The sequence below is a fragment of the Rousettus aegyptiacus genome, unplaced genomic scaffold, assembly GCF_014176215.1.
Source record: "Rousettus aegyptiacus isolate mRouAeg1 unplaced genomic scaffold, mRouAeg1.p scaffold_m13_p_14, whole genome shotgun sequence".
NCBI classification, from domain to species: domain Eukaryota; kingdom Metazoa; phylum Chordata; class Mammalia; order Chiroptera; family Pteropodidae; genus Rousettus; species Rousettus aegyptiacus.
Window position 1 is genome coordinate 39,459,114 of NW_023416289.1, and position 27,108 is coordinate 39,486,221.

The 27,108-nt window shown below is 51.4% G+C and overlaps 1 protein-coding gene across 1 annotated transcript in view; it reads left to right on the forward strand.

Moving 5' to 3' along the window:
• The window catches only part of ACTN4 (actinin alpha 4), a 66,886-nt gene that overhangs the window by 20,157 nt on the left and 19,621 nt on the right, over positions 1 to 27,108 (forward strand). Inside the window, exons 2-6 of the mRNA XM_016165242.2 lie at positions 19,770 to 19,884; positions 20,112 to 20,231; positions 23,440 to 23,526; positions 24,498 to 24,585; positions 26,296 to 26,374. Coding sequence (XP_016020728.1) covers positions 19,770 to 19,884; positions 20,112 to 20,231; positions 23,440 to 23,526; positions 24,498 to 24,585; positions 26,296 to 26,374 — 489 coding nt within the window. The remainder of the gene's footprint in view (positions 1 to 19,769; positions 19,885 to 20,111; positions 20,232 to 23,439; positions 23,527 to 24,497; positions 24,586 to 26,295; positions 26,375 to 27,108) is intronic.

The window sequence follows — 27,108 nt, forward strand, 5'->3', positions numbered from 1 at the left end:
ATGGTCTTTCACCTTCCCCTCAGCATCTCAGATTAGCATGCCTTTGACCGAGGGACACCTCTGAGGGAACCTGTCTAAACAGTGGTGTGAAGTTGGGGAGTTGACTTGGCTCTCTAGCCAAACCTGGGTGCAGCCTGCCTATATATGGCTTCCTCTCAAAGAACAGGTGATGGCAGTGGGAGTTGTTTCTATGTTGCTGGTGGGAGGTACCCAGCTACATTCCTTTGTAGACAAGCACAAACTAGATATTTTTGAAATTGAAGGTCTGAAACCAGCCAAAGAATGAATCCTGGTCTGAAAAGCATGTGGTGAGAGTAAGCCAATCTGGCTTGGGTGTTGCCTTTTCGACTTTGTTGCTTTTTAATAAGCCTAGAATTCTCTCAAGAGGGAGGATCTTTGTGAACATCTCAAGCGCGTTTTCTGTGGCCGACAGAGGAGGCCTCCGACTATCAGGAGGGCTCAAGTCCACCCTGCTGTTGTGTACACTCTGACTGATGAGGTGTTGGACCGAGGTTTCAGCCATTATCAGAGTGTTTCCTGTTGAAAGGTCAGCTGGATAGGCCCAGGTCTGTCGCCGGGCTGAGAGGCCTCGTAGTGCAGAGGGAGAGAGAGCAGGGCCTGGGCTCCCGAGGTGCGTGGCCAGGCCGAGCAGAGGGTGCAGCTGGGCCCACACGTGTGCTCTGGTTTTCTCCTGCATTGGAGGCTATAGACTTGGCTTCTCACGAACACAGACCATGAAGCCAGAGAGGGTCAGGTGCTGATCCTGGTCCAGTAATTAACTGCCTGAGGGACCTTGGGCGAGAAAGCCTCCATCTCCTCATCAACAAAACAGGGTCAATAATGTATCTATGTCGAGGTTGTCAGGACTCAGCAAAGTGACAGAGTGGACTTCTCTGGCACATTGTAAAGATCAGTAAATGGTGGCTCTTTTAAATATTACTCTGTCTGCTGAGGTGGTGGTTTGGGATGGAGTCTTATGAGGTCCTGTGGGATCGGGATCTGGGGTCCCAATGGGAGTAATTGATTGGGGGGTGAGTGTTGAGGAAACTTTCTTCAACAAGGAAACATAGCCAAAGAACTAAGCATTAGAGCTGTCTTCTGATGTCTAACTTCGAGGCCAGCTGGTTTTTGAATATTGACACTGAGTTCTAGCAAGTTCAGTGACTAGTTACATAGGCAATTAAGCATTTAAAGGGTCCTGGAAGCAAGATTCTTAAAGGTAGCAATCTCTTACTTATCGTGATTGTCCCAGATAAAGGGTAGTGGATGGAGCCCCTGTGATTTGGGAGCAGACTGGGTGCTGCTGGGCCAGAAAGCTAATCCAGGAGAGGGTAGTGCCTTGTTCAGTGTCCTGCGAGCAGGTTGGAGGCTTTGCTGCTGGAGGCCAGTGGGCCCCGTGTAGCCTCTGAGGAGGCTTTATGTGCCCCGCAGAATGCCACACACGTGTGCCCTTCCCTCTGGGAAGCCTTCCACCCGTGCAGGGCCTCAGGGGCCGGATGTGGAAGGTAAACAGGGCAGCCTTTCTGTTCTTCACCACAAACAGTTCCGGAAAGGTCTGAGATGTAGCTTTTCATCACAGGAAGCCCTGAGGTCCCCCCAGCTCTCCTGAAGCAGCCTCATTGTCCAAAACCAGGTGTTCCAGCTCCTGAGGCACCCGTGGGAAACCACTGTGGCCCAGGTGCTGACGCTGAAGTTTGAGCAGCCATTCCTGGATGCCTCCAGTCCAGTCTCCACACAGGAGTTGAATAATGTCCTGCTTAAACTCTTGATTGAGATCCCTTGCCCTCAGGATCAACTCATAAGTTCACTGGGCCCTCCAAGGTCTGTTCTCTCCTCTCCAGCTTCCTCTCCTCCTTCCATCCTATCACTCACTGAATGCCAGCACTCCGCCCGCCTCCTGCCTCCTTGCTCTTTTCTACCTGCGGATCTCTCTTTCTTTTCTAAATCCTCACCCAGCTTCTCATACTCTAGTTCTGAGGTTATACTCCCATTTGTAGGGAAGTCGGGCATGACCCCTCCAGCTTAGGTTCCACTCCTCCCAATAGCATGCCTGTTCCCTCTCCTTTTACCTCTAGCCATGCTTTGCTCTCTCCATCCTCCCTCCCCCATGAGACTGCGAGAGCCACGAGAGCAGAGACTGAATCTGTTTCTTCCCTTGCTGTGTCCCTAGCATGTGGGACAGTGTCTGGCAGATATTTTATCGAATGAGCAGATCCTTAGCCAGCGGATCAGGCAGATGGAACGGACCTGCCATGCATCTGTCCATCCACTTATTTGAGTGCCTCCCGTAGGACAGTGCCTCTGTTTGGCATTAGGGGCAGAGATTGATCACTGACAGTTCCTCCTGTGAAAAAGAGCGTGCTGTCACTTTTCAGGCCCAGGTCAGCTCTTCAGGCCAGTTGAGTCACATCTAAAAGCTGGCTCTGTGCACTGGAGGGGCATAAGAAGTACTCCCATGGGACACCTCAAGGCAGCCAGCAGTCCTCAGAGTATCAGTGCCTGCCATTTGCGGGACACAAATAGGATACCTTTAGAATGGGGAAAAAAGGGGAGACATCACTGGCACCTGGAGAGGTGGGAGAGTCATCGTTAGAACAGAATTCCTCCTGTTTTGTACAAATATTTACCAGGCTAGGTGTGCCAGGCACAGGTCTAGCTAGGCAGCAGGCACATAGCGGTAATTGAGATGAGGAGGTACCTGCCCTCTAAATGATACATGTGGCTAAAAGCAGGAAGACCTTTTTTTAAAAAAACTTTTTCCTTTTATACAGAAATTGCTACCTATAGGTTAAATTAACTCATATAGTAAGAGACAATAAAGTGTTTTGTTTCTAGGGGTAGCTAAAAACATAGAAACAGCCCTGTGGTTTAGCCGGCTGGCCACCTTCCTGCATTGCAGCTCACCGTTGTGCTGAGTTCTGGGGCAGCCCCCTCTCCCTGCCCTGGGCTGAGCCTGAGGTGTGTCATACCAGGAAAGGAGGTGCCGTCCGGGCTGTCTTCGGTGGCCATTGTTATTTATGGGGCATTGGCAGAGAAGTCAGTACCGTGGAAAATATAGAGTAGAGGCCATGTGGTATGGCTGAGCAGAATTCGATAGTTCCTTTGGCTCTCCAGGCCATGGGACCCAAAATGACACTGCCGCCCTGTCTCTGCTGTTGGGCTTGGCCTTGGGCTTTGTCTGCCGTGTCCCTCCACGCCTTAACTATCAGCTGGAGCAGTGCTGGGGGAATCAGCCCCCACTCTGTGTTCCGAGTCCGTGCCCCTGGGACCTTCTCTCTGTTCAGGAGACAAAACCTGAGACTGTTTCTCCTTTTAAATGCAACGTTGTTCAGCAGGAGTGGGGAAGAGCGAGAAAGAGTGGTTTGTTCACTTGTCCATAGTAAGGTGTGCTTCTATATGCCTTTGAAAACGGCCCATTTGCCTCAGCAGCCTTTACTGGATAATGAGATGAGGGACACAGAAGCTTAGTGGGAATCTAAAGCTGGGGGAGGAATGGGAGCAGTCAAGTCTGTCTCTTGTAGGAAAATAGAATGAGGCTGGATAGTCCACAAGCTGGACTCTATCCTGGGGAAAAGAAATGTGCTTGGATATTGGACTTGCTGCTCAGCGATTCCATTTCCTCACTTCCCACATGCTTCTTAGCTCCCACAGCTCCCCTGAATCTGCTCTCTCAAAAATCTTTAGAGACTTTCATCCCCAAGGGTGTGCACAGCACTGCCTAGTCAGAACATACTTGGCACATACTGGGTGCTGCATTAGGTGTTGAAGATACAGCTGGTGGTCCCTGGCCTCTCCTCAACCTCTCTGCAATGGATGATTCTTTCAAAAAACCACACACACACATTTATGAACATAGGCGAAAGGAGGGAGAATCCTTATTCAGCCATCACCCAGCATCGGCGATTATCAACATTTTGCTAAACTTGCTTCATCAGCTTCTCCCAACACAATGCCCCCCAGGCTATTTTAAAGACAACCCCAGATATCATGCATAAATGCTTCAGTATGTTTCTCTAATAGATATACATGTATATTTTGATATAACCACATACTCTTATATTTGATGCTTCTGACCATGTCTCAGGGAAAAAAACCAAAATGCCTCCCTTAGCCTTACTTAACATTACCTTCTCTCTGGTTCTCCTACTCTTCCTTATCATCCCCTTTTCTGAATTCTTTTCCTCTCCCTGCCTCTTAAATGTGGGGATTTCACATATCCTTTTCTTTAGAGGATTTTATCTGCCCATCTTCCCCTGGCCATAAGTCTCCCATCTCTGTGGATGGCTCCTGTATCTCTAGTCCCAACATACTTTTCACTCTCTAGAGCAGTGGCTTTTACTAACATGTTCCTGTCCCCTGTTAGACTGGGAGGTCCTTCATGCGGAACCTTGTCTTATTTCTCCCTGCTTCCCCAGCAACAGCACCATGTCCAACCATAGGAACAGTTCAGGAACTGTCTGCAGGAGTGACTGAATGAAGCCACGTGTGAATAAGTGACCTTTTTGCTGAGATTTAGACTTCAGTTTCTGAACACCAGCTGGTTGGGCAGCACATAACACACGTCCAGCATGTCCCAGACCACGCTCCTCAGTTCCTCTCTGAGTTCCCCATACCTAGGTTTGACCTTGCCCCATCCATAAGTCATCCAAGTCCAAAACCTTGAAATCATCTTTTGAGTCCTCACCTTTTAATGAGAGAATTTCTTTTTCTCAAAAGTCTCTCTACCATATAGCAGATTCTCAGAAGTCAGATGGCCTGGGTGTAAACTACAATGCCACCTTTCACTACCTTGAGCTGTGTGACTTCAGGGAAATGCCTTAACCACTCTGTGGGGATAAAGTCTGCCTCCAAGGCCTGTGGTGAGACTTCAGCATGTGCATGCCTTTTGCACCACGCCTGCCTGGCACAGTAGAAGTGTGCTGATGTTGGCTCCCACGGCCATCGTCGTCATCATCCCTGTTACACCATCTGTGTTCAGGTCTCCCACAGTGGCCTCCCAGTCTCCTAGTTCATCTCAGTGGCTCCATGATGAACACTATCTCTCCAAGACTCATGTCTAACCAGGTCACTCTGAGAAACTGTCGCATCCCCCACTACCCAGAGAACAAGTCTTAAGTTCTTCAGCCCCTCTGCCATCTGATGCCAAACGACACCATCTCCTGCGTATTTGTGGAGTTTGCTCTTGGTGTTCCCACTATGTGGAACGACCTTCTTCCCAGGTCACCACCTATCAGAATAGCTCTCCTCTTTCACAGCCCAGATCGGGTGCCATCTGACCACTGCTGTCCTCAGATCACACTGTCCTGTAGGGACTGGCTCATAAGAATACCTCTCCAGCTGGACCACGCACCCCTCCAGGGTAAGAGTGACAGGTGCTGTGGGTCTCCCCAGACCCTTGGTTGTGATTCTCTTTACTTGTCCTGAAGTTCTGTTCCCTAGAAAGCTAGGTACCTGAAGGCCAGTTTCACCTTAGATATTTAGTTAAATAAATGGAGGTTTTCTCATTCTCTCTGCCTTTAGTTCTCTTTTCTTTGTTTTCTAGTCCAAGAGGAGAGGATACTGTGGAGGTTAGAAACTCATAGTAGGGCTTTGCCTCCCGCAGGGGAAAATAGCTGCTTACTTTGGGCAATTCTACCATGAATTCAGGTTGCCTTTCCCTGGTTCTCCCTGTCACATTCCATCCATAGGCAGGAGGCCAGACACTGGGGACCTTGAAGACACAGGCCACCTTACCTTCCCCTTTGTTTATTGCTCTACCTTACAGAGGGAGCAGGCCTCAGCCATCTCAGACTGGAACAGCAGCACATGTGGTATCTGCCTTCCTCCAGCCTCCCGCCACCCACAGAGCAGAGAGGATCAAAGGCTTGACTTGGGAAGGAGAGGGACAGAGAGAGACAGTCTCATGGCAGTGGAACCAGAAGCTCCTCTTTCTCCTTCCACAGCTCGGCCTAACAGAGCCGTGTCCCTCTTGATTGGGTGGGATGTAGGGACTTCCACGGAAGAGGCCAAAGCCATTCAGAATCAATTTAGCGTGGAGGATTTAAGATTTAAAGATTTAAAGCAGTGGTATTTTTCAGCAGCACAGGTCTTCAGATTGATTCTCATGCGGATCTGCCATATTTGTAAAATTGATAAAGATCTGCTGAGGTTAAATTTGAATAGAGGGCACCTACCCTCATACCTGATACCCCTCAAGGCAGAGCTCTTTTGGGAACGGTATTCGAAAATTACTCCTTGGTACACCTTCCACTTCTCTGCTGGAGGAAGTGTTCTACTGCTGTTGCCTTTGGAGCGTCTTTTGTGAAGTCCATTGTTCCGCCTCAGGCCTTGTGAGTTTCTGAGGAAGGTGGTAGGGGTGGGATCCGAGGTCTGCACGTTGGATGCAGCTTCATGCTGTGGGGCCTTTTGCTTCTGTGTGTTGCGGGGAGGGGTACTTTGACAGAGAACAGTAAGTCCTAGCGGTTCTGCCTTGAGAGTTCTCACCATCTTCATTGCTCCAGGGATGTCATCCCACATTGCAAACCTGGTCATGGTCCTCCTCCAGCGAGGCCCTCCAGAGGCTTCTCATTTGTCTTAGAATGAGACTCTCCCCGAGCCTGTGAGGTGCAGTGTGAACAGCCCCTGCTCCAGCCACGCCCCGTGGAGTGAGCTTCCTTCTGCTTGTCAGTTGGTGAGCTCTTTCTATTTGTTCAGGCTCAGATGTCACCTACATAGAGAGATCTTCCTCGACTTGCTGGACTTGATTCCCTCTCCCCAGCTGTTCCCCTCCTCCAGTTAGTCTTTGCTACATTGCCCTGTTTTGTTGTACCATCACTGTCTAATATCCTCTTTTACTATGCATATTCTCCCCCACTAGAATGTAAGCTTCCTGAGGGCAGGGATGTTTAATTCCAGTGTTCAGAATAGTACGTGGCATGTGGTAGATACCCAGTACATTTTAAAATTGGAATGAACAAATGAAGTTTGGGAGAGGCTCAGAGCCATGAGTCTCTCCTTTTGAGGGACTGGGGGCTACCTGGGAGAGGGTGTCTAATGCCAGCATTTTGGGCCCAGGCTGGGAAGACTCTGGAATCCTGTGAGGTCCAGTCAAGTTCTTTGGTTCTCATGCAGTGCAGGGCACTCAGACCTAACCATCTGGTCTCCTGCTGGCCTGAAAGGCTGTGCCTCCCAGTGCTGCCCCTGCCTCTCTTCTTTCAGAGAGAAAGCAGGTGGTTGGGCTCTCTGAACCCAGACAGCACTTGCTGTTCAGCTCCAGCCTGAAATTGATGTCCTTCAGGTCTTGGCCTGGGAGCCACCAGCCTCCCCCCACCTCTTCACTATAGGCACACATTGGCGGTTGGGCTGCACCTTTGTTTTATGAGTCACCAATGATAGCCTGTCATAAATTGTTTCCTATACTTTCAGAGAAGCTTTATCTTCTATACAGTCTGGGAAGGGATTTGATACAGGGTCAGTTAACACGTTGTCGTGTCGAAATCTGTCATTGTGCCCATATAAGGCAAACTCCTCAGGTTACTTTTTACCTTGGCAGAATCACAGGAATGTCAAAGTAACCAGGCCACCTCAGCATAGCTCTGATTCTCGCAGGTCACCTGATTTGCCCTCCCCTCTCCCATGACTCACCCTGAAGCCTAGCCCTTGGCCTGCTGCGTTTGTGGCAGAAGGAATTGGCCCAGGGCCTCCTGGATGGCACTAGGTTTTGTGTCTTCCTTAGACTGGATCAAATGAGAGAAACTGTGAGGTACCTCACATGGGGCCTGACAAGATAAGAAATAGAAATGGAAAGCAGCCTTGGCCAGATTTGGGATTAGTTAGGGGATGAGGTGGGTCCGGCTCTGACACCTACCAGCTGTGTGACGATGGACAGATCACATAAGCATTTGGAGCCTTATCTATAAAATGTAGAACACTCAGGCCAGATCCTGGTACACAGAAAGTGCTCAATAAATGTGAGTCATTTATGTAGGTATATTAGAGTAAGCCCACCCCACCCAGTTATAAAAGCACCTCTTGCTGTCTTCATTTAAGGCTCAGTCCCTCGGGAGCCTTAATGGGGCATTGAGCTGATACTGGGTCCCTCCCTGGAAAACAGCCCCAGCTCCATGATGGCACCCTATTACAGCGCCCCCACCCATACACAAAGCCAGCCACTCCTTGGTCGCTACAGGGCCAGGAGTCAGATCTGCCCCTGAAAGTGGCGGGGGCCCCCTTCTCCTCTGACATCACACTGCTTTTGGAGACAGCCAACCCTTATGACTGCTGTGTGGTTTGGCCAGGCTTTAGTACCAGCCCAGGAAGGCCTGTAGGTGGGGCGAGCCAGGGTGAGAGTCTAGCCCTGTCACTCTGCCAGGGCAAACGGTTTCACCATTTTTAATGGAGCAATTATGAGTCAGGTTTCAGTCTCTCTTTACTGGTTCCTCCCAATCCTATAATTATCCTTTAGCTATAGAACCTTATTTTGGGTTTTCTTTTTTAAAATCCTCCCAATACACTGTTAATATTATCCATCTCATGTACCCAAGTGTCTATGATGGAGTGCATATGACAAAGAAAAAGAGTCCCTAAATCCAGAATGATTTCTTAACCCACAGAAACTGCCCCCCACAGCATCCTAGTGCCATGCCAGGAAGTAGAGCCAGTGACTGCTTACACAAGGCTGAGGGCAAGAGTGGATAATTCTGAACACCACCAGAGTTACCTCTTAGCAAATTCCAGACTCCAAGTCAGAAATTTCTGGTCTGAGGCACCGCCTAGATTGACTGATGGGTTCATCCACTCCCTCATCCAGTACTCACTGAGTCCCTGCTTGCTGCCAGCCCCAAAGAAAAGCTGGGCTGAGCTGCAGCAAAGGCAGGCAGGCAGGCTGACAAGCACTCAATACCTCCGCGGGCCCCCTGCCATGCTCATCCACTCAGATGAGAGGAATGATCATGCAACAGATAATGCTCTATATTCTCTCAGCCTCCAAACTCACCCTGCTTCTCAAAGGGATTATCTTACACTAGGCTCTGAGAGTGGGAAGCCAGTGGGCCAGAGTATATGTGAAATAAGGGCATGTCTCTGAGTGCTGCCCCAGGCTCTGGTTTCCCCCAGTGTGTCAAGAGCACAGATTTTTTAGACCAACCTGCTGTGCCCTAGCTATGGTGCCCACCCCCAAGACACCCCTTCCCTGCTTTCACTGGAGCAAGAGGCAGCCTCTGACCTGACCAGCAGACCGTTGAGTCAGAACATCCCAGAACAGGAAAAAGGAAAAAGACAACCAAGAAGGAGCTTCAAGTTGTCAAAGGCGAAGCCTGCACCAGCTGTTAGAGCTCATTCCTCGCCTGGCATAATTGCCCTTCTGCCAACAAGGCCCAGTTTATAGATCTTGTGAATTCCAGCAGAAAACAAGCTGTCTACCAGAAAGTGAACAGAGGGAGCAATGGGGGTGTTTGCCCTGCCTCCAGATGCCCCTCGCCTATAGCATTCTTTGCACCTATCAGTTTTGTTGGGGAGTTCCTAGGGTGGCCCTGGTGACTCAGGGCAGAAGTAGCACTTGCTCAGCAACACTTGAGTCCCATCAGTGCCCTCCCTCTGACTTTTGCCTCCCCAAATGCCAAATGCCTGTTATCTGGATGAGCAAGTCCATGGGCAGATTTGTCCAGGCTGAAACGTTAATTCGAAAGACTGGACCTCTGAGGTACTTGTTAGGATTCCAAGCCACACAGTCTCAAGGCCAGAATTAGCTCACTTGGCCATCCTTTTGAAGGATCAAAGTTTAAACTAGACGATCTTTAATCTCCCCACCCCGAAACCTGAGCTGAGCTGTAAGCCATTGAAAGTAAATGGAGTTTTTGTAGCTCAGACGCCTTGTTCTCCAGGTGAAGGGCCCCCTGTGCCCGATCATTTCACAGCAAAATGCCAGATGGGGCCAGAGGAGGCGGAGGGCAGGTCCCCAGCCTTTGCTGCTGCCCTAATTTAAAAACTGCCTTTTGGGAGTAGAAGTTTTCTCTTTTAAAGGTAGTTATTTCAAGGTAGGCCTCACCCATCTCCTTCCTGCTGAAAAGCTCTCCTTTGAGAGCAGAGCACTGCCTCCTACCTCTACCCTGTGGGCTCCACCTACCTTAGTTCAGATGCTTATCTCCCTATAGACTATGGAGAGGGCAGGCTCTTCCTCCTGGGTGCTCAGAGAACCGGATTTTCACATGGAAGAATGGAGTTGAACCCCTAGTTCATACCATATACAGAAGAGTTAACTCTAGCTGGATCAAAGACCTAAATATAAGGGCTAAAACTATAAAATTTAGAAGAAAACATAGTCATAAATCTTTACGATCATGGATTAGGCAATGGTTTATTAGATAGGACACCAAAAACAAGCTACCAAAGAAAAAGTTAAATTAGACCTCCTGATTAAACAGTTACCATATGATCCTGCAGTCACACACAGAGGCATATAACCAAGAGAACTAGAAACATACCCACACAAAAACTTGTATATGAATGTTAGTAACAGCATTATTCATAATAGCAGAAGCATATAATAGCATAGGCAGAATAATTCAAATGTCCATCAACTTGTGAATGGATAAAATGTGGTACATTTATACAGTGGAATAGTCAGACAAAAAGGAATTATTGACACATGCTATATAATATAGACGAAACTTGAGTACATGCTGAATGAAAGAAGCCAGTCATAAAGGCCACATAGTATACGATTCTATTTATATGAAATGTCCAGAATAGGTAAATGCATAGAGACAGTAAATTGGTGGTTTCCATGGGGTGAGGGGAAAGGGAAAGGGAAAGGGAAGGAGAGAGTGCTCACTCACAGTTTTGGGGTGATGGAAATGGTTAGGAACTGGATGGTGGTGATAGTTGTACAACTTCATGAATGTACTAACACTCACTGATTTTTATAGTTTAAAGGGGGCGAATTTTATGGTATGTGAATTAAAAGTATAAAATAATGATTTTTCAAATTGTTGCACTTGATTAAAAAGAGTACACATACACCTGTGACCCAGCAACTCTGTCTCTGTGTTGTATCAGTTACCTGTCACTGCATACAAATTGTTTGAAAGCTGAGGGGTTTAAAAAAATATTCATTATCTCAAAAAAGAGAAAAACCAGAAAAGCTCCTGGGTAGTTCTCATGTACAGCCAGGAGTGAGAACACTGGATTGGAAGTCTCTCTGGAAGCAAGAAGATGGTCGATAATGGTATTCTTCCACTTATTTTGTAGTCAGGTGGCCAGGTTGAGGGAGGGGAGGTTTAGGGGAAGATTGCTTTGTGCCAGCCACCAGGGTGCAGCCAGCAACTTGTCAGACCCTAGAGGCGTCTGGCTTTACCAGCTGCAGTGCTGATACCAAGGATGTCACTTTCTGGAACAGGAATGAGGTAGTAATGAGTATCTGCTGATCACTCCCTCTCCGCCTGGCGGTGTGCGCAGTGAGTGCTACTCCATATTACCCTGTCGAGCACTCATATGGTATCTGTTATCCTCATTTTATAGAGGAGGAAACTGAAGCTTAGGTGAAGTTTGTTTTCTGAGGCCTCACACAATAAGTGGTGAAGAGAGGGGTTGAACCCACACTTGTTAAGATTTGAGAGCCCTTGCTCTAGAGCACTGTCACGTTACTCTCCTCGGCCTGCCCTCTTCTGGCCCATCCACTGCTGCCCACTGTCTAGGTCCAGCCCTTGAACCAGAGTCTCAGCAAGTCCAGGGGCCTCATGCCTAAGCAAACAGGGCTGCTGAGGACTCCTTCCATTGGACTGGCAAGCCGAGAGCAATGTCTTCCCTGGCTTACTTTTGGAATAGCTGCTGCTCTAGGATTATTTTTGTGAACTCCTGAAAGCCATCAGTTTTATCACTAAGGAGGGACCCTCTCCAGTACAAAATGAGATTTAAAACCATGAAGTCATAAATGGCTGGACATGAGAAGCCCCAGCACTATTCAGTTCATTCTAGGATTTACTGTGCACCGACTTAGGCTCAAGCCTATAGGCTGCAGGGTCCCCTCTCGTGTTATGTTATACTTGGGAGGGAGGCTGGTTATGGACAAAGCATTTCTGACAGTGTGAAGTACAGTGGATAAGACAAAACAGAGTAAAGAGACGGCATGGAGACAGTAAGGCCAGGAAAGGCCTTCTGGCATGGCGACATCTGAGGGACGTCCTGAGTGATGAAGTCCTGAGTCCGGCACTGCAGAGCTAAGCAGAAAGTCTTAGACCAGTGTTTCTCACGAGGAGGGGGCTGCCCTCCAAAGTCAGTCTGTTGAGCCAACGACATACTTGCCTTCTGGTGCCTCGCAGGAACTTTGACTACTGGACGGGGCAGCAGGGAAAGGGCTGCTTTCTGGGTGGACACGCAGGGCCTTTGGAATGCTCACTACTCCACTCATTATTTATACCTCTCCGCCAACTGGGAAGTTGGAGATTTTTCATGTAGGCTGAGAAACTCCGAATAAGGCAACTTCAGGCCAGGGCATAAGAAGCATTCCATATTCCCTGTAATTGCTTTCAAATTAGCTTATGTCGTCATGGGGCAGGCACACACAGCATGCCTACTCTGCCCCTGGCTAGAAATGGAGTTGGGTCCTGGACAGGCAGCCTCTTGTGTCCCCACGCTGCATACCACCAGTCTCAATCATCCCTGCTAGTGGGGCTGGCTGAGTCTTATGTTGCTGCACCCACCTAAATTGTGGCCGTGTCTTAGTGACTGGTTCATTTTCTGTCTCTCAACCTGGTCCCTGGTTTTTATCTCCTTTGGATCTGGTAACAGCAGTGGGCCTTTAACCAAGCGCTCACGTGTACCATCTCACAACCATTCCAGACACTTCACAGACTCCCGAGACGGATCTATGGATATCGCCAGGACAGTCGCCTTTTTGCTTGGGCCACTGGTAACCCAGATTCCAGAAGGCTCAGCCATCGGCCCTGAAAACACCTTTACAGCTGGTGAGGAAGCCCAGGCCAGGGAGCAGTCTCCACTTTCAGGAACTGAAAAGGTGTCCCACTGGGGCCAGGCCTTGCCTGAGGCCTGGCAGTAGCCTGGCAGATGGGTGATAAGGGTAGATGCCTACCCTAGGAATAAATAGCTGTCCCTCCCCTGTGTCCAAGCCCCAGACACCCTTCTTGAGGACCTATGGAAGCAGGAACCATGGGCAGCGTCAGAGGCCACAGCAGGCAAGGTGGGGGTTCAGGTGGGACGGCACCCTCTCCCTCACAGCAGCTGATACCCCAGCGGAGCAGCAGACCCAACACGGTATTTCATAGATGAGGTTTGAAAATTCCCAGCACCCTGAGAGCCCTGTCTTGCCTCTGTGTACCCTGAGGGAGTTTGCTGTGGCCAGTTCCATTCAGCCTGGGTCTAGGGGAAAGTCGTGGAGCTGGTCCTGGGTCAGCTGTTGGCCCATGACCTCCGGCTAAGGAGGTTCATGGTGTGCCCAGCAAAAGGCAAGGGGGTGCAGCACGAGGAAGCAAACAGGTTTTCCTAAAATCTTGTCAATCGTGGAGTCAACGGAATCTGCATGGGAGCCTCTGCTGGATGGGCAGGCAGAGTACAGTCTCTGACCTTGGTCCGTAATCAAAGCCAGCTCCTGGTCTCCCCAGTCTAGAGGCTCGGGGGTGGGGGTGAGGGGAAGGGGAGGGCCGTTTCTAGGCCCAAACTGACTTTGCAAGAGACTTGCTTTATTCTGGGCTTAGTGGAATTCCAGCTTCCACCAGACATTTCTCTCCACACTACCGTCTTCGGCAGTGAGAACGTGTTTTGTAGCAAGAAGTCATTGGGAAGAAAAAGGAAGAAAAGCTTTCTGGCTGGGTCAGGCACATCCCACCAGGATTCTTCTTGCATTCTCCATCCCTCTGCCCACTGGACTGCCACTTCTTACCTGTGTCTTTCAGATGTTTAGTTCTTATTCAGTGACCACACCAGAGTAGAGAGGGTGTACCTCCTTGGGTTGGGGGAGGGAGTCATCAATGAATGGCTCATTAAAGCCCACTGCTGCCACATTCCTGGCTGCTTAGGTCACCTCCCAAACAATATCCATCATTCATTCACCCAGCCGCCCCACATCCTGGCCGCTGGGAGGGGTCCCTGTGACACAGGAAGGACTTTATGACCAGTGATGCCAGGCCTCCTCACCCTCCCTCTGCATACAGAGTGACAAAGCAGAAACAGCTCTGGGACCCCTGTGTAGCTTGCCTTCTCGGGTGCACCATGGGACCTCGGCCTCAGTACAGGGAGTGGTGATGGTGGATCCCAAACGAACCAACAAGCCCCTCTTTCTCTCTTCTTCCACCCCTCCCTCTCTCCCACTCAAACTCCGTGCTATTTTAGCAACCAGAGAGGAGTCTAACAGGCTGCCAGTGTGCTGGGGCATGTTTGGGAGGCTCTTTGTGGTTTTGTTCACATTCTCAAAGACAGACGAGTCCATATCCTTCCTTCCTCCCTAGATAGGTCAAGGGTTGGGTGTAAGCTCCTGTCGCAGGACAGGGGCTGGCTGGGAGAAGCAGGGGCCCCACTGGCGTTGTGCCTGCCTCACACACAGCCTGGGCCACCCTTTAAGGGCCTGTGAGCTTTCGGAGGCTGTGCACTCAGGGACTGAGGTGGGGCTGGAGCCCTTGCTGACTTGGTTCTGCTGGCTATACTTTGTCAGGCTGCTGTCTGGCACTCCACTCAGGCACTGTGGAACGAGTGTGACTGTGTGCTGATCACCTGTGTGGCCTTAAGTCACTTAACCTCCCTTTGCCTCAGTTTCCTCCTCCGCAAGATGGCGGTGATAATATCTCACATGATCACGGGGTTGGAGGCTTTAAAGAGTTGCTAGGTGTGTATAGTAAGAACTAGCCATTAGCAGTTATTGCTAATCACCTTTAGCTGCCCTCTCCCCATCAGAATGTAAATTCTGTGTCTCTTTTGCTTCCCAGTACCTAATGGGGGATCAAGTCAGACCTTGTCAGCCAGGTAAATGCATTGAGCCTCCTAGGTGAGGTTCTGGAGACATGGCCACTGTCCAGTCATTGCCGCCCCTGGAAAATGACTCTTGACAATAAAACCCAGATGAGTGCAACACTTTTAAGCCTTTCCCTTCAACCAGAGAAGCCAGTAGCTCTGGGCCCTCCCTCCCAAACCAAATCGAAACCTTGAGCTGGCATTTCTCAGTTGTGATAGTCGGCATCTCCAGTGTGGTTCCTCTTCCTCCTGTCACGTTTTCATCGGAGCGCTTTACCCTCTTTTCTTGTCATCCCACACTGACCCTTGCCCCCTTCAGCCCAATCTCCATGCAGCAGCAACCAGCATGACCTATTGAAGGCTCTGTGAGGCTGGCTCTACCTCCCTCCCAGCACATCTTACTCTGCCTTCTCTCCTCTCCAACCTGCTGTTTGCACATTGCTAGTCCCATTATCCGAAAAGCGTCTCTTATTTTTGTACTACTAACTCACTCTCAGCTCAGAGTTGGAGAATCACCTCCTTAGGGAATCTGCCCTGTGTCTGCCCCTGCCGCTGGGTCAGGAGCTGTCCCCCAGCGCACAGAGCCCTCTCTCCAGCTCCTTTTCTGAGCGTGGGAGGGAGGACAGGTACAGCATAATACCTCAAAGTGTGGCCTCTGGAGCTCAGCACCTGGCTTTAAATCCAGCTCTGGAATTTTCTAGGTGTGTGTCTGCCTGTGGGCAAGTCACGTTATCCCTCACACCCTTGGTTTCCTCCTCTATAAAATGGGGCAGTAATAGCAATGACCTCAGAAGATAGTTCTGGAGGATGAGAGGAGTTAGTGCACAACAGTGCCCGGCCCATAGTTAGCTGTATAGAGGCATCTGCTGTGGTGGTTACTCTTACCATTTTTCCTTCTGTAGTTGAGTAATTTGCTTGATTGACAAGGCCCTCTCAACAGACTGGGAGCACCATAGAGTGCAGCCTGTGTCCATTTTGGCTCACAACTATGTACTCAGCACAGGGCCTGGCCCAGGGTTGACACTGCAAATGCTTGTCAAAGGAATGGATGTGTGCCAACCCCATGGTGGTCTGGGGCATAGGGAGGGAGCAGATGGTACCTGTCGGCAGTCACACTCTTGAGAATTTTACATAGCGGAGGTGGGTGCAGTGGGCGCATGAGGCCTCCATCTATAGAAACCACCCCTCCACTCTGTCCACCCCACATATCTTAGTCTAAACGGGGTAGGGAGAAGAAGTATATGAGCAGGATGTTATTTTTGTAACTAAACTAGAAAAAAGCTATGACTTTTTTAATGTCCCATTTGAATTTCAGCTTCTCACCAATCACGCTGCTTGGAGAAGTGGCTGTTCATGGTTGACTTGTTCCCCGAGATGGCCTTATGAGGTCATGCTCTCCTTGCCCAGAGCTCAGGGTTCCTTGAACCTCAGGTGTCAGTAGACACCTCTCATCTTCCAGGAGGAGAAAACAGTGCCACGCAGGACATGTAGTAAAGGTGGGAGGCTTGTTTATGGATTCCCATTTTGTGTCTGTCAGGTTCAAGAAAGAGGTCTTCCCCACCACTGAAGCCAGGCAAGTGGATATTCTCCCCAAGCAGCTGCTCTGTGCTCTGCTTGGGACTCGGCCTTCTTCCAGCCAGAGAGGCAGAGGTGCATGGCAGAGTTGCCACTTATTTAAAAATAGACCTTTCTTTGACACATGTATAACACTGAGTACTTAATCTGCGCCAGGCACAGTCCTAAGTGGTTTACTTGCATTGTTTTGTTTAATCTTCATTAAGTGAAGGGATTATTGCCTTTATTTCATCATCAAGGAAGCCTAGGCTCAGTGCTTGCCCAAAGTTACCCTGTTGGCAGGCTGCCTTAACAGCAGAGCCCGGATCTGTGTGATTGCTAAGCCAGAGCTCTTGTTTACTGTCCAGAGATGATGAGCAAAGGTGCAGAGATGCAGCATGCCTTTGGAGGGTGGGTAGCATAGTGACCTTGTGAGGGCAGATGATCTGAACCCAATGAAGTGAGGTTTGTTTGGAGCCTCCACAGGTTGGAGTGGGGACTGTCTTGAGAGGGTCTCCTGCAGTCTCATTTCCATTCCAAACCATGGAGTCGGTTAAAGGCCTTTGGCAAGAGGGAGGCAGCAGTGTGGATATATGTGCATGTATGTGCGCACACAGTTCATCTGGCACTTTATGTCGGCACTGTCAGATGTCTTACAGCATCTTCCCCTCCCCATTTCATCGTTCCAGCAACCACAGGCGGTAGATTCTGATAAGTTTATCCTACAGCAAAGGAAAGTGAGGTCAAGTCACTTGGTTGGAAACAAAACAAGTAAGCCGAGGAGCTGTCCTTCAGACCCAGACCTGTGTCCCTTCAGAGCACTCAGGCGTAACCCAGGCAGGCTGAGGTGGCGAGGGTGCAATTTAGATGGGTGCCCTGCCCTGCTTGCAGACCAGGGGCTGACCCTCTGGGAATTGCTCCCTTGCATCCTCGGCCATGGGATGTGATTGGCCATGTTGCTGCCCAGCGTCATCTTTGAGCACATACAAGAACAGAGGCCCAGATCCCCTTCCACTTCCTGCCCCGGCGTGACCTGCTGCTGCCCTCACTTTACAGGACAGCTGAGTGCCATATCTGCTCACTGCCCACCACCAAGGCTGGCTGTGCTTTGGGCATTATAAAGGCACATGATACATTAAGTAATTCCTACCCCTTGGGAGTGTGCACATATGCATAGAACCTCCAGTAAGACCCAAGATGTCAGCTGCCAAGGGCTTTGTGTGCCAGAGAGGGCCAGCAGCACACAGAGAAAGCACTGTGGAGGAGGCAGGCAGGATTTGGGCGAAGAGATCCTGGGAGTCACAGAGACATCTCAAGAATTGCCGTTCATTGAGCACCTGCCATGCGCTCTACAGGCATTGTCACCTCAATCCTCACACAGGCCACGATCTCAGTTGTACCTTTGCCACACTACAGATGAGGAAATGGGCATTAGGAAGGCTGGATGACTTACCCACATGAGTGGTATAATGAGCAGTCTGGTCCTGGTTTGTCTGAATTCAGAGTGTTAAAGGGGAGGCGTGGGAAATGGGTGAGGGAAGGAGAATTCGTACGTATCTTAGTGAGAATCTGCGTGGTGGCCAGAGCAAAGTAGCTCAGTTGTGGGAGGTGGAGGACCAGGACGACCATGTTGCGATGAGAGCTGCACAGAGGAGGGGATAGCCGAGTCAGAACCAGGTTTGGGCAAGCAGGTTGGCTCAGGCCTCCTGGGCGAGCTTCCTTTCCAGCTGATTCTGAGGGAGGGATAGGTGCCGGCTTCGGCGAGGCAGGCGCAGACACACAGGAAAGGGGGCCTCTGTCTCCTGAGCTGAGGAATTCTTCTTTGTGTGGAGAGGCGGATTGGGGAGCCATGGGCCACCGACAGTCCCCCGCCAATCCCTATGCCAACCCCTGCTCTTGGGTTTGGAAGGAAACCTCATGTGGTCCCCACTGGTGAGTGTGTTAATTAGACAGCTTCTTTGTCTGGGAGGGGCCCTGTGTTGAGTCTGAATGAACAGGACTGTTGACAGTCATCAGAACACATGGTGCTTGGCCAGAGGCTCCTTGGAAGTCCCTCCCCCCGCCCATGTGGCCGCGCTGGTGCCCGGACATGGAGTGCACGCTTGCGTGTACCTGGCTGTGTGCACACTGGCCTCTATAGAATGGGGGGGGGGGGGCTCCAATGAGAAACGGGCATGAGGTTTTTCCCAGACCCTGCTGCAGGAGGCTGAGTGGGCCGATTTCCCCAGGAGTCTAGGCACGTCTACCTTAACTGATGTGACAGTGCTCCCCTGGCGTTGATGTCTGATATCCAGGTGCAGGGCACCTGGATAGTCTGTTTTAGGGATCTGGGCTTGGTTGTGGCCCTCTTGACTCAAAAATGCCCTTTGACCTTCCAGCACCTTTATGACCCCTGGTCCTCAGAAACTTGCTCTCAGGTACAGCTGCCTGACCCTGGGGGATGAGCGCACCCTCTCACTTGCCTCTCAGCCCTTCTGAGATACATTAATCTTAAGATTTAAAAGGGCGTGGCATGGAATGCTCCCCAGGACATGTGGCCTATGGGGAAACAAATTGTGGGATAGTCACAGGCTGGAGGATCCAAGCCCCTGGTCTCAGGGCCAGTGCTTGCTGCTGGGCCCTCCAGAGCTCCAAGGGAAACTAACTCGAGAAGACCTTGAATTTATAGGAGAATTTTCTTTTCCCATTGCTTTCCTGTCCCAGGTCATCTCTGTGTCAGCAATAGGGAAATCACTGCCTGAGCTCCTACCCAAGGGGCCAGGGGGAGGGAGCAGTGTCGGCTGGGACCCAAGGTCTGGTCTGTCTGCTGGCTGGATGAGGGCCGGCTGTGCCTGTCCAAGAGAATGTAAGCTCCATGAGAGCAGGGTCCCTGCCTCTTGTTTCCGCAGTTGGGCCTGGCGCTCAGTCAGATTTGCGTGACTAAATGGACAGATGGCAGGCTGTCCGCTGTGTGTGCCAGCCCACGCAGTGTCACAGAGAGAGAACACTGCTCTAGGGTGGGAGACTTGGGTTCCGGGCTGCGCCCAGCTGCTTATCAACCATGTGGTTTTGCAGTGAGTCTGTTAACTACCCTGAGCCTCAGTTTCCTCAGATCGACTTGTCTGGGTGGTTGCGAAGATCAGGAACAGTGTATCTGAAGGGTAGAGTCCTCGGCCTGGCCCTGAGCGAAGGCCCTGTGGTGGCCATGTTGTCCCAGGGCCAGGTTATGGCCCAGCCCCTTTTCTAGAAGCCCTGACAGCCATGCTGACCCTCCTGGCCACTCTGCTCTGCCTCCTCAGACCTTCACAGCCTGGTGCAACTCCCACCTGCGGAAGGCCGGCACGCAGATCGAGAACATCGATGAGGACTTTCGAGACGGGCTCAAGCTGATGCTCCTCCTGGAAGTCATTTCAGGTGAGGTTCCTTTTGGATGAAGTGCAACTCACACCTGGAACAGCAGGTCCCTGGGACATAGCCCACCCAATCTGTCCCGTTGCTGCTAGGAAGAGTGAGGCCTTTAATGGCTGCAGTGACAGCATGTCTGAGCATGGGCCTGTCGGGGTGGGACCACAGTACTGTGGCGGCCGGTTCTGGAGAGCATTCGGGACCCTAATGCTTCTCTTTCTCTTCCTCTTTCTCAGGGGAGCGGTTACCTAAGCCGGAGCGGGGCAAGATGAGGGTGCACAAAATCAACAACGTGAACAAAGCCCTGGACTTCATCGCCAGCAAAGGAGTCAAGCTGGTCTCCATCGGGGCAGAAGGTGAGCTGGGGGTGGGAGCTCAGCTCCTGACCTGCAGGCTTTGAGGCCCAACCTCTGCCTTCTCAACAGAAGTTGTGTTGGTGGCAGAGCACTCAGGGTGCTTAAAGCTCCTGTGTATCATCAGTAGTGATCACAGTGACTGCTTCAATGTGATGTTGGGCCCCAAGTTCCCCTTCCTGTCTACCCACAGAATAATCCAGTCCAAGACTTGGGACTCCAGCACCCCGATCACACAGGGCAGGATCCTTCTGCAGTGGGGAGGAGTGGCTTTGAGTTGGGTCCTGGATACCCTCATTCAGCGTCCCCACGCTGGGCCTGGGAGACACTGACAGGCATGCATCATGGCTTCTCTATGTGCCAGGAGCACCTTAGCCCTTGAGGCCCCGCCCAGTCTGGTATCTGGGTGGGAGGGGATACGGAAAGAGAAGGGTGCTTGAGGCTCAGTGTCAGGGCTCCGGGCAGAGAGTGCAAGTCCAGAGGTCAGTGACCAGACTTTGCTGGCTGTGTGGCTGGGAGAGTTTGGCCTCTGACTAGATACCCAGGATCCTTCTGTGCCCCGTGGGGATACTCAGGACTGTGATCCTCTACTCCAGGCCTTCCCATGAGAGCAACAGCATGCTGTCCTCCAGCAGCAGGCTCTTGTCTTGGCCCACAAGCATCTGTGGAGACTGGACCAGGTCTGATGGAGCCCAGCAGCCTGGGCTCATGGCTCTGCTCATTAGTTAGAGCAGCGTATGCACCAGCATCCGTGTTGTCCCAGCTTTTAGAAAAACAAAGAAAACTAATTGCCATTAATGACAAGGCTCTGAAAGTTTGGCCAAGACTCTAGGCCAGAATGCGTATACTGGGTTCCAAGACACTGTCTCCTCCTGGGACCTTTCCAGAGAGGGGTGCCAAGCCTCACATGCCACAGTCGAGGTGGTTGGTGTTTGTTTAAAAGAATCAAAACTCAAAAATTCAATCAGGCCCTGAGATTTTTTTGTGCTTGCATGGGTCTATCCTCCTGGCTGCACTCCAGCCTTCTGCTTCCCACAGCTGCATTTATTTTTCTCAGATACTGGCCTGTAAATACAGAAGGGGTTAGAGGAGAGACCCATGGTGGTCATCAGTTTTTGTTTGGAGAAAAACCCAGTCTAAAAATGTTTCTGTTCATGCCCAAATTGGTTTACTCCCAATCCCTGTGACCACTGGGCCTTGGGACAAAGCTGGAAGGCAGCCTACTGGAGACCTCCTGAGGGCTTTAGAATACCTGAGAGCCTCAGTCCCACCCTGCCCCCATCTCCGTATCCCACCACGTGATCCTGGCAGTTGCAGGAACATGGCTTCCTTGTGGAGGTTGTAAGAGGGGGCAAGAGTTGGAGGCACAGCTATAGTCTTAAGAAGCAGCTGGTGGGTGTCGTGAGAGGAGCCATCTTCCTCCCTTCACAGGAGCTCTCAGCCCTCCATAACTGGCCAGGGTTGGGAGCTGTGGCCTATCCTTACTCCCCCTGGCTCTGGGTGTCCGACACTTGGGAAGAATGCAGCATAAATTGCCTTTGCCCCACACCGGGGAAGACTTTGCCTGGTATCCGGGTCTAGCGTTCTTAGCCCTGGGGAAGGGCTGGCTTAGCCCTGAGGAAGGGCTGGCGGATACTATGTCCTATCCCTGCCTCCAGGCTACGCATATTTCCTTATCCTGAAACTAAAGCCACAAGTTGCCCTCGGCCATAGCCTGTGGCTTCACCTCAAGGAGCTTCTTCATCTTGGCTAATAGAGCCCCCACCCTTTCCTCTTTATTCTGGAATGTGGGAAGGTTGAGCCCTCTTCTCTGGATGACCACTGTACCTCCCCTCCTTTTCAAATCAAGCCCACCCTAGACTTTTCTGTTTTTGTAGGTCAGTGAACAGGGTCTCTTGAAGTATCCCTCCATTCTCCCCACTCTTTCTCCTTGCATCTGGTATGCTGAGGTGTGCAGGGGGGCACAGAACGCATTTAAAGGTCTGCCAAGGACACGTGTGACTGATGGACTCCCAGAATGAGGCCACTTGCACTTCTGTCACCCAGCAATAGACACATGGTACTCTGAGTGTTGCACAGATGACTTTTTCTGAGTTACTGAAACTGAAGACTATATGGTTCAGAACCTTCTCTCACACTCCCAGAAGTATGAGAGAGTAGCTGGTTTTCGGTCACTTAAGAAAGCATGCACCTGTCAGCTGGGCCCTGTGTCCCCCGCTCCCCTTCCTTTGGCAGCAGCATATCCTAAGTACCAGGTCTAGGTACTGGGGATGCAGTGGTAATCACGAAGGCAGATGGTGAACAAGTAAACTAATAGGTATGGGGTTCCAGCTGACAGCCGGGTGGGGGAGGCAAGGTCCTGTGGAGAGAGGCCCTAGGATGGGCGCAGGGAGTGCCTTTAGTTAGACTGGTGGTCAGAGAAGCCATTTTGGAGGGGTGACATAAGCAGAATGGGAAAGACCAGCCAGCTGAGGAAAGGGCTGAGAGATACACTTTGTGGGTAGACAGAAGATGCGAGATCCTTAAAGCAAGAAAGAGCCTGGCTTGCCCAAAGCACACAGCTAGAGGGTGCTGGAGAGGAAGGGCAGATCACCCAGAGCAGGCCTCGTAAGCCGGACTCCAGATCGAGGGCTTCGTTTTAGGCATAGTGGGGATCTAAGTTGGTGAGTGGCACAAATCTGATGTACTTTTTAAAGGGACTGCCCTAGCACCTGTGAGGAGGTATACTGCAGAAGGTGCAGGAGGCAGCGAGCATGCTAAGCTCTGGGGGAGATGACAGTGGTGTGGACAAAGGTGGGACCAAAAGGTTGGAATGGAAGGAAGTAGACAGGCTCTCAACAAACAGTAGCAGAGCACACACCCGCTGGTGGGGAGATGTGCCCATGAGGCTGCGATGGAGGTATCGACAGAGGGCCAGGAACAAGCCTCGAAGAGGAGCAAGCAGTCTTTTGAGCTGGGTTAGGAGAATGAGCTGGCCAGGTGGGAAGAGGCCTGCCTGGCTGAGGACACACATGTGCAGAGGCTTTTAGGACAGTGCTTCCCAAAGTGTTCAGAAGACAACATCTATCTCCCGGTGAGGATGGTGGAGGACAGGCCTGGGCAGCTTTGTCGGACAGTTGGAGCTAACTCTAGACGAGTCAGGAGGGTAGCCTGATGGCGTCTTACTCTGGTTTGACAACCATCTCACCCTTCGCCCCCTTGTTGCATGCAGAGATTGTGGACGGCAACGCAAAGATGACTCTAGGGATGATCTGGACCATCATCCTCAGGTTCGCCATCCAAGATATCTCTGTGGAAGGTAAGAGCCAAGAGCCTGCTGACAGCAAAGAACTGCCTTTTCCCCATCCTGGTTCCACCCACGTTGGAGAAAGTTAGATTAGGGTTTTGGGCATTTTGTCTTCATTCTTCAAGGCTCTTCTATGTCTCCTGGTGTCACTCACAGGGCCATGCGGCCCGGGCTGCAGGCGAAGGGGAGCCCCCATCATGGCTGCCCAGCTGTGGTACCCATCCAGGGTCCTTAGCTCTCACAGCCTCCATCTTGATGGACCCTCACACCACCCTTGTCAAGATGGCATGATAGGCCCCATTTTAGTCAAGAAACTTGCATTGCAGAGCACGCTAGTGACAAAGTCAGGCCTTACCTGGTTTTCCTGAGTGTCATTGCTTACACCACCACCCTTTGCCTCCATGGACCTGGAGTCAGTGCAAGCCACCCAAGAATGAGCAGCTTCACTTCCTACAAGTACCAGGGTGCAGCACAGGACGAGAAAAGCCACCTGGGCCAGTGTGTGGAGGGGGCCTCTGGCAACAGGCCACAGAGATTGACCAGGACATATGTGTTCCCTGCCCCCATAGCATGGCTAGTTTGTTAAAGGCAGCAGAGCCCAGGCCCTTTGGCTGACTCCTTGCTCTGTTCAGAAGCGGCCAAGGTCAGCATGAAAGACTTGTTGGACGTTACATTCTGGCAGTTAAAGGCACAGGCTTTGTGGTCAGAAACATGGCACAGGTTCAGACCCTGACACTGTCCTGTCGCTGCCACTTCCTGGAGTAACCCTGGCAGTGACTTCATGGGGTCATGGTTGCGATCGGCGGTCAGGCTCAGCAGAGGCCTGCCCGTGTCTGGAATGAGAAAGGCTGTCACTGCTTTCACTGCTGTTGCTGCCATGTCTGGTGCCCTCTGCCCCAAGTTCTGCCCGAACCAAAAGGATGGGCTGGGTTCCGAGGGTTTTTCATCGGGCCCCATGCTCACTGTCCACGTGTGTTTCGCAGAGACCTCTGCCAAGGAAGGACTCCTGCTCTGGTGCCAGAGAAAGACGGCGCCATACAAGAACGTCAACGTGCAGAACTTCCACATCAGGTGGGCACCGGCCAGAGCCCTGGCCCAGCTCGTCCCCTCCCCACTCCCCTGCAGTGCTGTCCTCCTACCTGCCCTCTTCCTGTGTTGTCATCATCTCTGAGATGCCAGCCCTCAAGGGATCCCTTTCCCTGCCACTGGCCTCTGGGAGCCGTTGTAAGGTCCCTGCGTCCTCTCCTGGGGGAGGAGGTGGCGGCGGCAGTTGCCTGGCTGGCCTGGGCTAAAGGTTTCAAGGCCTGGCTCTCCAGCAGGCCTTACATTCTCCTTCTCCCCAAGCACAGCGACTCCCAGAGGCAATAACAGAGCTCTTTCTTTGTTTTGACTTCAAGAAGGACTCATCCTTAGAGTGGCTAGTGAATTGAGTGTTGGGGAAGGTGTACTCTCTCCGCTGAGAGGAACAAGACTCAGCCCTGCTGTGACACTGCTCTCAGACGAGGGAGGAAGATGAGACATGTCCACTGTCACTGGGATACAGACAAGTGTGGTCAGTGCCACATGAGACCCAAGTGTGGCAGGAGGCAGTGTGGCCTAATGTTAGGAGCGAGGATTTAGGGGTGGCCCTGTGACTTCACTTCTCCGAGCCTCTGGTGTCCTCTCAGGGTGGACGAACTAGGGAGGGGCACACATAGGAATAAAGAATGGGGCCTCACAGGGTCCACAGAAGTCCTCTGTATCCCTGGGCTCTCCAGGGCTCTGGCTGGGTGTTTGGGGACTTTCTGATTGTGCTCTGCCATTGATAGGACATGGTCCCTCCCTTGAGCTCCTACTACCAACTGGCTGGTTCTTCGTGTACTTCTTGTTCATTTATTTATTCAATTGGTAAATATCCACGTAGCACCTGCTACATGCCAAAGGTGGGGATACAGCAGCAGCAAAATGGGTCCCGATCCTTGGAAAGTTACCCTACAGCAAAGGGGACGAATAGTTGACAAAGGTTCAAATAAACTAATAACATAATTTCAGGTAATGAGAAGTGCTATACAAAGACCATCAAATAGGTGAGGTGATAGAAAGTAACCTGGAGAGTACCTTGGACAGGGGTGGCCTTCCTAAGGAGGTGACATTAAGCTTGACCCCAGAAGGAACCAGCCCTTAGAAGATCTCGGAGAGGAAAACGTGACTAGTCTAGCTTGTGACGAGCTGTCATTTTGCTCTGAACAGAGACTGTCATGCCAAACCACACCACGTTCTGGTATTTAGTCAGCCCGTGGGTCAGGTCAACCAAGGTATGAAGGTCACACTGCACTGGCGCTGACCTTCTGTGATGGACCATCTCTTCTCAGTGGGCCTGTCCAGTTCAGTTCAGTGGAGCTTTGCGTGAACGGCGCTCTGCAGGGCATGGTGCTCCCCGTAGCTAGCAGAGAAAGGATTTCTCCTATGTCAGGCACTGGTCTAGGTATTTCCATATTGACATATTTAATTCTCATGACAGCAGCCCTGTGAAGTAGGTACCATTTTATAGATGTGGAAACTGAGGGAGCACATCACAGGACTTGCTCACTGTCACACTGACAATAAGTGGAAAAGCCAGGATTTGATCACAGGTCTCCCAGCTCCAGCAGTCAGCCACCCTGCCATGCCTTCTCCCTGCAGTGCCTAGCACATCCCCTAAACTGCTTCAGTAAACGGGCGTAAATTATTGCCCATGGTGCCCGGGGTCTTTCCACACTCCCATCATGAGTGGCCTCGTAATCTTTGCCTTTCTACCTCTAGCTGGAAAGACGGTCTTGCCTTCAATGCTCTGATCCACCGGCACCGGCCCGAGCTGATCGAGTATGACAAGCTAAGGAAGGTACGCTTCTCACACTCCCCTCAGTGGCCCACAGACACACCGAGTCTCACCCTAACTTGGGTGATACCCCCCAAGTCTGTCCATGGCTGGCCTCCAAAACAAGTCTGCTCAAATGGGCAGGCTCGGGGAGCTTGTGCCAGCTGTCACCAGACCCCTGGTTTAGTTCTCGCCTTTCTTGTTCCCCTCGGAGACTGTCCCCTTCTTCCAATGGGCATTGTGACCCGGCTAGCCATGCCTTCCAGTTCCCCATCCCTGACTTTCTCAGATTCTGGAAGCATTCCTTCTCTGCCCATGGGGAGGAAGGGTAAAGAATTCCAAACCACCACCGCTAGCAAACAGTTCCCAGGCAGGGTCCTGGTCTGAGTTGCCTGTACAAAGCTTGTGACTCTGAAAGGCTCAGGCCCTGCCCTCTAGGAGCTTCTAGCCTGGAGGGGAGGCAGGATAGTATGTCAGAGCAAACCAGCAGCACAAGGCCATGCACCAGTGAATGGGGTGGTGAAGGGCTAGGGCCAGACAGTGCTGCAGAGAAAGGGTGGCGCACCTGGGCTGGCACGTGCGGAGGGGCCACTGGAGGAGGGCGCAGCCTAGACCAGGGAGAGGGCATTCTGGGCGGGGGAGGCAAGGCATCGCGAGTCCATTCAAGCCACAGTGAATGATGGAATTGGGCTCTACCTGGGAAGCAGTGAAAGCTGATGAGGGCGGGTCCCAGTGAAGTGGGCTGTAACCCCACGCAC